Source organism: Onychomys torridus, chromosome 4 (assembly GCF_903995425.1).
Source record: "Onychomys torridus chromosome 4, mOncTor1.1, whole genome shotgun sequence".
In the NCBI taxonomy this organism is placed as follows: Eukaryota; Metazoa; Chordata; class Mammalia; order Rodentia; family Cricetidae; genus Onychomys; species Onychomys torridus.
This window is the reverse complement of record NC_050446.1, coordinates 94,424,440-94,436,988: the sequence shown is the minus strand read 5'-3', so window position 1 is coordinate 94,436,988 and position 12,549 is coordinate 94,424,440. Positions and strand designations below refer to the sequence as shown.

At 48.2% G+C, this 12,549-nt stretch overlaps 1 protein-coding gene across 2 annotated transcripts in view; it reads left to right on the top strand.

The window, feature by feature from the left end:
• Pla2g4e (phospholipase A2 group IVE) overlaps nucleotides 1–12,276 on the top strand; it is a 74,741-nt gene extending 62,465 nt beyond the window's left edge. For both annotated transcript variants that reach the window (XM_036185125.1, XM_036185127.1), the window contains 7 exons: nucleotides 3,263–3,377; nucleotides 3,976–4,113; nucleotides 6,692–6,799; nucleotides 7,294–7,497; nucleotides 8,548–8,714; nucleotides 9,816–9,999; nucleotides 10,369–12,276. In XM_036185125.1, coding sequence (XP_036041018.1) covers nucleotides 3,263–3,377; nucleotides 3,976–4,113; nucleotides 6,692–6,799; nucleotides 7,294–7,497; nucleotides 8,548–8,714; nucleotides 9,816–9,999; nucleotides 10,369–10,586 — 1,134 coding nt within the window. In that variant the 3' untranslated portion in view covers nucleotides 10,587–12,276. The remainder of the gene's footprint in view (nucleotides 1–3,262; nucleotides 3,378–3,975; nucleotides 4,114–6,691; nucleotides 6,800–7,293; nucleotides 7,498–8,547; nucleotides 8,715–9,815; nucleotides 10,000–10,368) is intronic.
• Nucleotides 12,277–12,549: the final 273 nt, after the last annotated feature.

Here is a 12,549-nt window from a genome sequence, read left to right as displayed (position 1 = left end):
AGCTACCCACTACAGGCGAAGCTGGGCAAAGCTAGAGAGCTGTCAATCATACTTCTAGTCTGACTCCATGTGGAGGACAGAAAAGTCAAATAAACCATGCACTGTGTGAATGCTGTGTGGCCTAGGAAAGCTCACAGCAAGGACTTCCTGGGTCCTTTAGTCAAAGCTATGTGCTGTGTTCTATGTTCCCTGGATGAGCCTGCCTTGGCATCACATTACTCGGCCCAAGGAAATGTGGCCTCAGCATAGACAATCATAGATTTCAGGGAGCAGGGCCGTTCATTGTTGTTTTTGGTCACTGGAGGTCTGCAGGGTTCATGTTCGTGGCCACTATAAGGAAAGAGACCTGGCAAGCTTCCTTCTTATTCTAAGAGTCAATAGCTAAGTGATACATGTCCCCCAAAAAGCCTGCCTGTGTGGGATACAGCTGATGCCAGCTGTGTGGGATGTGGTAGAGGGGAGTGGGGAGTCCCTATGTGATCCTGCACATCAGGGTGAATTCAGCCAATACCTAGATCTGTCACACCAGGCTTTAGAAAAGAGCCATCTCTGGTTGTTGCTTGGCTCCAAAGCAGAGTTTCTCACTTACCTCCATCTAGGCCACCAGATCTTGGCCCACTTCCAAAGGTGTCTTGGAGGCTCTGAATTCAAACCAGAACTTCCCAGAAGGAAGATGGACAGCATAATATCTTCCAACAGGTTCCCTCTGTTAGGTAATCAGATATTGTGGGCTGGGGAAATAGCTTAATGAATCAAATGCTTAAGTGCCCAAACTTAAAGACTGGTGTTCAAATCCCCAGAACCCACGTAAAAGCCAGGCAAATATTGAACTCCCTGTCATACTCAGGAGGCAGAGCAGCAGCCCTGGGGCAAACTGGCTAGATAGAAACTGTTAAATTCCAGATTCAGGGAAGACCCTTAATAAATAAAGTGGGAAGCAATGGCGGAAAACATATGACATCAATGGAACACACACACACACACACACACACACACACACACACGCAAACATGCATAAGTATATGTGTGCATACCACACATATACAAACATCTAAAAGAAAAGGAAATGAGACATTTGGAGCAATCAATAATAACTTGACTCATTTTTTGTTGTTGTTTTGAGATAAAGTCTCACATTATATAGCCCAGGCTAGCTTGGGACTCACACTGTAACTCAGGCTGGCCTTGAACTTGTGGTGATTTTCCAGCTTCAGCTTTCCCAGTGTTGGGATTATATCCATGTGCTACCACACTGGGCCAGCTCTTACTCCTCTTTCATTTTTTTTAAATTAAAGAAGATTATTTAGATTTATTTTTTGTGTATGGTGTTTTACCTCCATGTGTGTATGTGTACCACATGAGTACCTAGTGTCCACAGAGGTCAGAAGAGGAGCCCATGGATGTCCTCAACAAGAGCAATAAGTGCTCTTAACGGCTGAGCCACCTCTCCAGCCCCCATTCGTTCTTTTAACTAATTACTCCCTGCATGCCAGGAGCTATGCTGGCCATGAGGATTTTGAGGGGAATAAGATGTGACCTGCCTTTGAAGACCCCCTCACTAACCTGACCCTACAATGAAGCACAGGCCGGGGGTCAGAGATTAAGGATGTTGGCTTTTGGATTTAGATAAAATGGATTTGGAATTCTTGGCCTGCTCTGCAAGGACCAGGATATTCACTATTCCTTAGTGCAAATTCCATCAGTAAGTAATTAACATCTTTAAATTAAAAGCTGAGCATGGTAGCACATACCATAACCAGTGAGGCAGACAGAGGATTGCCTCAAATTCAAGGCTAGCCAGAGCTACCTATAAAGATCCCATTTCAAGCCAGATGTGGTGGTGCACACCTTTAATCCCAGCACTTGGGAGACAAAGGCAGGCAGACCTGGTTTGAGGCCAGCCTGGTCTACATGTAGAGCAAGTTCTGGGACAGCCAGGCTATTTAGAGAGACCCTGACTCAAAATCAAACAAACAAACAAACAAAGGACCCCATCTCAAAAGAGAAAAAATTTTGAGGCAGGTTCTCATTATGTATCCTTGACTGGCCTAGAACTCAAATATAGACCATGATGGCTCAAATTCACCTCATTTGTTCTTGTGTTTCACCTCCACGTGTGTACCTGGTGCCCACTGAGGTCAGAAGAGGGAATTGAATTCACCTGCTTCTGCCTCCCACAACTGGCACCAAAAAAAAAAAATGTTTTCAGCAATAATAATAAAAAACAGCAACCCACATGATGAGAAGAAAACACCAAAGTGTTCTGGGCTAGAAGTCCGAGGGTTTTGCGGATCTGGAGTGGAAAAGGAGAACTAGGCCAGAGGAAGAGAAGCATGGCTAGGAAGCTGTGAGAAGGCCTCTGCTCTTCTACTCTGGCTATGGCAGGAGCCTCTGACCCTCCAGCCCCCTTAACAGTAATAGCTGACTGGGCTCTTTCCTGAGTCTGTGGCCTTTCTAGAACATTCAACTCCATATTGCCAAGATCTCTGGGTCCAGTTGTGATAAACACCCTGTTTTGCCTCAAAGAAGGCCTACAGGATGTTGGGCCGCACACATGTTTGCCACACTGCCTAGGTCCTGGAGTCAGTTCTTCGGGTAACCACAGTCAGAGCTTAGGTGCCTAGGACCTCAGCTTTGCCTCATCTACACTGATTCCTTTGGGACACAGTTAACGGCCCAGGCCTATCTGCAGGGTTTGCCACACTGGTTACAGAACACAGGTCTCTGAGGTCTTGGGGCTTGCCCGGACTGTTGCCTGGATTTAGGTTTCTAAGCCTCCAGCTACGAAAGGAGGTGGGAGAGGAAAGGAAAAAAGGAAGATGAGAGAGGAAGAGAGATTTGCTTCTTAAATTTTAAGAGAGCCCAACACACCAAGTTAATAAGACAAAAACTCCTGGCACTGCTTGGGTTCCAGTGGTGAGTGGGAAGTAATGGCAATAAAAAGAGACCGTGGTGGCTTTCCTTACCATTACCATATCCTCTAGCCCCTGAGATATGAGAATCCTGAGACCCCAAGAGACAGCCTCCAATTACAGTGTCAGCCCAACCCCTCTTACGGCTGGTGGTGTCAGACAGCCCAAGATGTTGTTATATATACTCCAAGTGCATCTAAGAGTTGACATCTGGAGTCACTGCTGCATACAGTTGCCCGGGGTGGGGTGGGGGTGGAGGGCTCTGGAGTCTGGAAATGGGTTCAGCTAGTTCTTTTGTTCTTCACTGACTTCTTACCAGCCACCTCTCCTAACCACTGGTATCCCTGCAGAAATATGATTGCAAACTGTCAGAGCAGCGTGCTGCTTTGTGCCAGGGGCAGAACCCTCTGCCCATCTACCTCGCCATCAATGTCAAGGATGATGTAAGCAACCAGGATTTCAGAGGTAACACTGGTGGCTAGTGACTTAGGAGGGGGGCGGGGGTCCTTCTTGGTGGGTACAACACACACTTTGTCAATCTCCATATCAAGAAATAGTGTCCCACATCTGAAGAACTCTCAGCTTTAGAACTTCATGAATAGGACTGATTTTCCCTGGACAGTGTTCCTTAGCTTGCTGGGGCTTGTCTGATGGGTCCTTGGGAAATGAGTGAAGGATGAGACTCTAAGTTTTTGGTTTTGGTTTTGGTTTTTTTTCCCCCAGAGCTGAGGATCGAACCCAGGGCCTTGCACTTGCTAGGCAAGTGCTCTACCACTGAGCTAAATCCCCAACCCTAAGTTTTTGTTTTTAGGCTGCCCAAAAGGGAAGCCTAGAAAGTTTACCTTTTGTCCCTGTTTATCCAGTTTTAAGAAGCAAGTTTGAGCCTAACAGCTTTGCAGAGCTGTTTTGTCCAGAAGCAAATGCCCCCTTGTGTCCCACAGCATACTTGTGGCTTGTAATTCCAAGCTCCCTGGGGCCCTGGGGCCAGCACTGGTGGACTGGGGGAAGAAGGGCTGTGTGGGTAGCTCCCCAACCTGAGACTGATATTGCTCCTTGTGTACAGAATGGTTCGAGTTCTCCCCCTACGAGGTGGGCATGCAGAAGTATGGGGCCTTCATCCCTACTGAACTATTTGGCTCTGAGTTCTTCATGGGGCGGCTGATGAAGAGGATCCCTGAGCCAGAGATGTGCTACATGCTAGGTGACTCCCTAGGATACTAAGTCCCAGAGCTGGCCAGGCTGGCCTTTGATGAGGGCAATGACAGGGAGAATCTTGTCCCAGTACTGGTTGCCTTGGTTAGCCTTGAACTCTCAAACTTCCTGGTTCTGCTACATCACATTAATCAAGGAGGGACTCCTGAACCTACTTCCGGATTGTGACTGCCTTAATCTTCCTGCAGCCCTTTAGGCCCAGAGAGACATTAAGTAAAGGGACCCCCCCACCCAGGACTCTCCCAGCACCCTGGTGTCCTGTGGTCTGTCTGGGGTCTGTCAGAAGCAGCCTGGGTGTGGAAGGCTGTTAGAAAACCACCATCCTCCCTTTCTCCCTGTCTGCCTCCAGGCAGCAGTGTGCCTGCTTCCAAGGAAGACTCAGCCCCTCAAACCCCAGGCAGAGGGGGACCCCAGCAGAAAAGGCAGAGCCACTGGGAAAGCCTAGCCCAGCTCCCTGGTCTTTGTGTTCCCTGGTTCCTCAGAAGCCAAGTCACTGAGTACAGGGGTCCACTCTGACATCCAGTCTTTGTTCTTTGCTTCAGAGTCTCATCTGCAAAAAGAAAAAAAAAAAAAAAACACCTCAGAAAATAAGTATCTTTATGGCTTCAAGAACAGCTATTCGCCAAGTGGTTTTGGCTCATGCCTTTAATCCCAGCACTCGGGAGGCAGAGCCAGGCGAATCTTTGTGAGTTCGAGGCCAGCCTGGTCTACAGAGCGAGCTCCAGGACAGGCACCAAAACTACACAGAGAAACCCTGTCTCTAAAAAACAAACAACAAAAAAAAAAAGAAAGAAAGAAAGAAAGAAAGAAAGAAAAACAGCTATTTAAACTTTTGTTTAAATAGGATGTCTATATTCCACTTACCTCAAAGCAACCCATTCCAGAAAGTCTGATTCGAGTCCCGTTTCTTCTATGAAGTCTACACAGAAGCCCACAGCTGTTGTTGGTTATTTTTTATTCTTATTCTTTTTTTTTTTTTTTTTTGAGCTGAGGATCGAACCCAGGGCCTTGAGCTTGCTAGGCAAGCGCTCTACCACTGAGCTAAATCCCCAACCCTCTTATTATTCTTTACTCTTTTGGGGAGCCCACCACCCAGCTCCCAAATAAATCATGTGAAGGTTTATTCTTTCTTATAAATGCCTGGCCTTAGCTTGGCTTGTTCTTGCCAGCTTTTCTTAACTTTAAATTATCCCATCTACCTTTTGCCTCTGCTTTTTCCTTTTCTTACCTTTGTATAATTTACTTTCACTTTACTCTGTGGCTGGCTGGGTGGCTGGCCCCTAGAGTCCTCCTGTCTCCCTCCTCACCTCTCGCTCACCTCTCGCTCACCTCTCGCTCACCTCTCGCCCACCTCTCGCCCACCTCTCGCCCACCTCTCGCCCACCTCTCGCCCACCTCTCGCCCACCTCTCGCCCTCCTCCCCCTCCTCTCCCCTCACTCTCCCCTTCTCCTTCTCCTTCTCCTTCCCCTCTCTCTCCCCTTCCCTCCCCCTTCTCCTCCTAGATCTCTCCTTCTATTTATTCTCTGCCTGCCAGCCCTGCCTATCCTTTCTCCTGCCTTGCTATTGGCCATTCAGCTCTTTATTAGATCATCAGGTGTTTTAGACAGGCAAAGTAACACAGCTCCATAGAGTTAAACAAATGCAACATAAAAGAATGCAACACATCTTTGCATCATTAAACAAATGTTCCACAGCATAAACAAATGTAACATCGACAACACACAATTCTTTCTCTCCCCTGAGCCCCTGGCCTAGAGCCCATGTGGTTCTGAAACCTATAGTTCAACTTGAACCCTGGTTCCTCACTTGTTAGCTGTGCAAAGTTGCCTAAACTGCCTAATTTCTCTGGACCTATTTTCTCAGGTCCATGTGAGAAATTTAAATAGAGAATATAATTGTTAGTACTGGCTTGTTATGATAGGGTCTCACTCTGTAGCCCAGGTAAGCCCAACGCTTACTATATAGCCTAGGCTAGTTTCAAATTCTTGTCAATCCTCTTGCCTCAGCCTTCCTAATGGGATTATAGATGTGAACTACCATATCTGGTTTTATTAATATTAATATTTCATAGTATCATTATATAATTTTTTTCTTTTTAAAACAATATGGAACGCTTCACGAATTTGCGTGTCATCCTTGAGCAGGGATACATTTTTATATAACCTTATAGTATTATGTAAATTTTACATTAAAAAATAAGAGCTAGCTTTGTGTGTATCAAGGCTTACTGCATGCCAGACCCTGTCTTAAGTGCTTTCTCAATGTGAACTGATGCAAAGGTTTGAACAGGGTTTGAACTCAAAGCCTGCACTTGTCAGCTGCCAGCCCCCTGCCGTGGCTGTGTCTTGAGCACCCTCCTGCTCCCTGCACTGAGGGAAGGGAGAAGAAGACTGGCACCATCAGACATGGCATGGGACTGCTCAGTGGGAGACAGAAATCCAAGTCCGTCCCACCTGCAAGCAGTCTGGCCTGGAGTAGGCATCTAGGCTAAGGCTGGACCAGTGAGATCTGGGTGTGGGGGCAGGGAGCCTGGGGAGAGTTTCTCATGGCGTCTCTGCTTCTCTAGGTTTGTGGAGTAGCATCTTCTCCCTGAACCTGCTTGATGCCTGGAATTTGTCCCACACATCCGAGGAGTTTTTCTACAGGTGGACAAGGGAAAAACTGCATGACATCGGTGCGTGACAGCCTGGTTTCCCCTCTTGAGTAGTGGAGCTATAGTTTATGGATCATGAGCTAAGGACTGGTTGCCTGTCACCGTTTCTACATCATCCCCGTGATCCAGACAGGGGAAGGCAGTTGGGCTGCAGCATTCCTTCACTGGGGGCAGGGGTGGGGGCAGAGTGGCTATAGGTGGTACTTGTGCCAAGGCCCAGGAGGATATCTCCAACATTCGGAGAGCTATGGTCCTGGGGATCTGTGAGCACAGAGAAATAACAAACAAACTTCTGGGACCACCATCGTCCTGGAGCCTTCCTTCCTGGGTATCTTCTTTCTCCCTCTCCATGTTCCCCCACCCTTGTCTCACACCTCTGTCCTGAGTCCTCATGGGTTCAGTCAGAACCAGGGCTTGGGCAAAGAAGGTATGAACTTCATTTAAAGTGGCTCACTCTCATGGGTGAGGTGCTACCCCAACTTCTGTAACCTGCCCTCCATCCCTTCCCCCTGCAGAAGATGATCCACTCCTGCCTGAAATCCCTAAATGTGATGCTAACCCCTTGGAGACCACAGTCGTGATCCCAGCATCATGGCTGTCCAACACCTTCCGAGAAATCCTCACACACAGGCCCCAAGTGTCCGAGTTCCACAACTTCCTGTACGGGATGCAGCTGCACACTGACTACTTACAGAACAAACAGTTCTCTATGTGGAAAGGTATGCCAACATGGGTGCTCCTCCAGGGCTGGCTCTGTTGGGAGGAAGAAGAAATAGGTATTGAAGTTGCCATAGAGAAAGACGGTCTCGGGTTGGGGATTTAGCTCAGTGGTAGAGCACTTGCTTAGCAAGCGCAAGGCCCTAGGTTCTATCCTCAGCTGAGAAAGAGAGAGAGAGAGAGAGAGAGAGAGAGAGAGAGAGAGAGAGAGAGATGGTCTCCTCTAGTCATGTTAATGGGAAGAAACACAGCTGGCTTGGGGGCGCGGGGCTAGTCCATTTATGGCTGAGGACTTGAATGAATTCAGCTCTGCCAGCAGGGAGACTTGAATGAATTCCGTTCTGCCAGCAGAGGGCAATACAGGCATTAGTTAATCGTCCAACTGCATTATCTGAGCAACAGAGGCAGCTGCAGAAGTTGGCCCCCATTGTGCAAATGGAGAGATGTGAGCTTTTTGGGCAATACCTTTTGGGAACACCTTTCACTGTGAGTGATGCCCCCACTGCAGTTGAGCGAGTACAGCCTAGCTCAGCCTCACAGCCTCAGACCTTAAACCACACTCTCACGGCTTTGGTTCTGTATGCCTCTCCTTGCTAAGGCTTTAGGGACAAGGCCTAGTGTGCCTCCTCTCCCACCACATGGAAATCTTTGGTGTTTTATTTGGCCACAGCCTGCAAAGTCCTTCAGTCTTGACTATTATTCTCGTCCTCGCTGTCTGGAGCAAAATGGGCCGATGGCTCTGGGTCCATGGCTATCCCTGGTGGATAGGATGTTAAGTCCCTGCTTCTCCACAAGCTCTACAAATGAGTCATGGCAGGTTGTGTGTGCATAACCCATAGAAGACTTGCTAAAGCCTCAAGAGCATGCTGCTATACGTCAGCCCACCCAGAGAAGTAGAACTCAGTGTCCTAGAGAGAATGTGGGAGGCTAGAGGCCCAGGCTGAAGAAAGCAAGCTCTAAGCAGGGTATTCTGGCCATATCAGTGCCTCTACCTGACCTGTAATTGACATCAAGGCACCAGGTGCATGTTAACTAGAAGGCTTGACTTTCAGACACAGTGCTGGACACCTTCCCAAACCAGCTGACACAGTTTACGAAACATCTGAACCTGCTGGACACCGCGTTCTTTGTCAACTCCAGCTACGCACCCCTCCTTAGGCCGGAGAGAAAAATCGACCTCATCATCCACCTCAATTACTGTGCAGGATCCCAGACCAAGGCAAGTGTAGCAGAAGCAGCATCAGCGCCAGCTGCTCCTGAGCTGTCACAGAGTTGGTGGCACCACCTTAGAGACCTGTGCGGCTGTCACATGGAGGACGTGCTCTGCTGGCACACTCTGAGGCTGCATGACAGGAGCTTAAGTCTGCAGTATGAGGCAGGGCCAGAGGACCAAAGCTCACTGGCAACCAGCTGCCTCCCATATGCTGGGACTTGGGAGTTCGTTTGAACTCAATGATGGCAATTTTATTATTGCTTTTAAGCATCTGATGCACTTGGCCATTTTTCAGCTGAAAACAATCTTGATGAGTTTGTAATGTCTTGTTTTCAAAATAATCTCAGGGTCCATGTAATCACAGGACCTCCATATGATTAAGCAAGTGACCAGTGGTGGTATTATTATTATTATTATTATTATTATTATTATTATTATTTACTTTCTCTTTAAGGGAAAACTCTGGTTTTTGGTTTTTCTTTGTTTCTTTTAGGTTTTTTGTTTGTTTGTTTGACTTTGATACAATCCCATCTTGAAGCCAGGGAAAGAAAAGGAATTATAGACAGATGGCTGGGATGAAAGCAATAATCACTTCCTAGGTTTGTCAATAAACAACAGTGTGCTTCCCTCCCCAGGACCTCACCTGGTCCTTGCACCAGTTCTTTGTGGCAGACAGGGCAACTGCTATTCTCCCGAGGTCACAGAGGAGGGTTCCTAGTAGCTAGCTGGGGGGGCATGCAAATAAGCCAGTTGTGGGACTCAGGGCTCTGTGTGACTTTAAAGGTATTTTTTCACCTCCAAACTCTCTGAGTGGCCAGTCAAGACTCCAAGCAGCCAGGCCCCAGCGTCCGTCTTTGTGTCCCCAGGTCTGTCTTTGGGTGAAGTGGCCGCAGCAGACCTCTGTGTTTTCATTTAGGGAAGGAGCTTTCATCTGTATGGGCACCAGCCTGCTACCTGGGCCTTCTGTCCCGACCTGGCTTTCTTCTGAAAATACCATGCATTAGCAAAGCAATCTGGGACCAGGGTTAGCTAGGAAAGACCAGGAAAACAGATCCAGGAACTCTGTGTGGCTTCCGGTGCTCAAAGTGTCCTCCCATGACGTTACAGCCCCTGAAACAAACCTGCGAGTACTGTACCGAGCAGAACATCCCCTTCCCCAGCTACTCCATCCAGGAGGATGACAAAAGTCTCAAGGAGTGTTACCTGATGGAGAATCCCCAGGAGCCTGATGCCCCCATTGTGGCTTACTTCCCACTCATCAGTGACACCTTCCAGAAGTACAAGGCTCCAGGTAAGCTCCCTCTATGGTGTGCTCCCAGACTCTGCTGGAAACAGACACAAGCCCCTGTTTTTAGACGTGTAGAATCTTCTGAGGACCCCAGAGGGGAGGCCTGGCTGAACCCAGAGAATTCTCTCCATCCTCCCCATGAACTAACAACATGGTCTTCTGCTGTTTTAGTCATTTAACCGTTTACTGATACCCAGCTATGTGGAATCCTGAAATGGATAAACTATGCTCTGTGTGGGGCGGGGGAGGGGGGGTGCTGCACGTGGGCACCCATGTGAGTGAGTGTGCATGCATATAAGTGTATTTGTATGTGCAAACAAGTCCTTACAACCTACCATAATAAGGATCTATAGCAAATTCTTCTGCTCCAAGGTGTAGAACGAAGTCCTGAGGAGCTGGAACTGGGCCAGCTGAACATCTATGGCGCCAAATCTCCCTATGCCACCAAGGAGCTGACGTACACAGAGGCCAATTTTGACAAGTTGGTGAAGCTCTCGGAGTATAACATCCTCAATAACAAAGACATGCTCATGCAGGCTATAAGACTGGCAGTGGAGAAGAAACGCATGAAGAGCCAGTGTTCCTCGTAGGCCTGGGGGAGCCCTATTCATCCTGTGTCTGCTTCTATTGTCAGGAGCTTCTGCCCACAAAGCCTGACCTCACCCACCGCTGTCCCTGCTCTCCAGCCAGGGCTTCAGGCAGCTTGGCCTGGGCTTTTTAGTGAAACATTACAAAAGAACAAGGAAGAGCAAGAAAGGAAAGGAGTCCATTGGGTTTTATACCCTTGGAGTTTCTCTCCACTTCCCAGCCTGGAAGGTACCATGTGCACAGGCTCCCACCCAGTCTCAAGTGTAGAATGTAAATGTGTGGCCACACCGAGTGGCTAGTTCCCAAGAGACCTCACCCTTAGAGCTGTAGACAGAAGTCCCCTAAGCCTCCCTCCCCACATGACCAGAGACATGCCCAGGAGGACTGAGAACTATTCCTCTGGAAATGCTTTGTATATTTAAGGTCATCGTATCCTTGGAATTTTTGTTGTCAATAGTATTTTGTGATGTATTTTTATTTTTATATTTTACTATGATGAAGAGAATATTAGTAGAAAGCCTGGTCTCTGCCACAAAGTAAAACAGATAACCAACCCATGTCACTGATGCCTCTTCAGCTGCCAGAGCCCTGGGCTGGTGTGCATCTGACCAGGACCAGGTCTAAGCACCCAGCTCCAGTGAAACCAGGCCCTGCCAACAATGCAGCAGAAACCTACAGAATAAGGATGTGGGATGCTGTTCAGGGAGGCCTGGGCAGGCTGTAAGCAAGGGGCACCAGGTACCAGTCCAGTGCCATGAAGCTGTCCAGCGCCATCAGTACTGTCTGATATATCTCTGGCTTCCAGGTGGAGTTGATCATTTCTAAGTATGGATCCTCTTATTTATCACAGAAAACGCCACAGCCGGTTTCTCTAAATTCTTATACAGTGACTCAGAGAAAAAGGTTAGGAAGGATGGCCTCATAATGGCAACTTAGGACTCTGAGAAAGACCTCAGCATTGGAGGGGAGTCTCTGGGGGAGCCCTGAACATAGAGACACCCAGATCCCAGCTTTACTAAAGGACAGAATGGGAGCCCCTGGGGTGAGAAATGGAAGCTGAAAGGCAGCTAGGCATGCGGCCTGAATTGAGCCCAGCATGCCTGGAGGACAAGGCCCTCTTATTGAGCCACATGATCCCTCCACAGTCCTCGGTTGTTGAGAGATGAATGGCACCCAAGATTTTTGTTTGTTTGTTTTAAATGGGCTCCTGTTTCCATCATTGCTATTCAGAGTGTGATTGGGGCAAGCTGTATACCCATCCACACTGACAAGAACCTGTACTGTGAAGAGACTGGTGCCCCCTCTCCTGCCCCCAGGTGACTCCTATGTGAGTAACGTGGGGGAAGAATGGATTTACTGCACATTTCCATCAGCTTGGAGAACAGGAGCCCATAGACTCCTTTGAGATAATGATAAGCTAGGCTTCTTGGCCTGTAGAACTGGTCCCTACCCGCTTGATGTTGATGTGAGTTGGACGTCCCTCACCTCCTCTAGCCCTCCACAGGAGGAGCTGGTTGCCATTGCTTTTCCCTCCTTCACTCAGGGAACAGGCTCTGAATTATCAGAGAGAGCCAGAACAGGACCTGCATTTTACAAGGTGAAGGCAGCCATGCCTTGGACTTGCCATAACATGTGACATGTATAAGATCACTGTACCATTTGAGCACAAAATAAAGCAGTCATGAGGGTGAATGTTGGTCCATCTGCTTTCATTATCTGATGCTACACAGCACTCTGACCTGGAACCCCATCCTTGCCCTTACCCTCACCTCTGCCCTCATCCCTACAAGTCTCTGGTTTTTTTTTTTTCTCTCTAGTGGTTACCAGAGGAGGACTGGTCCACTTAAGCCTCTTCAGGGAGCTTGTTGCCTGCTCCTCAGGTGGCTGGGCTTTGGTGAGGCCTCCCCTGTTTTTATGAAGCTAGTCATCAGCTAGTGAAGTACTACCTGGGGCAGGTCAGGATGC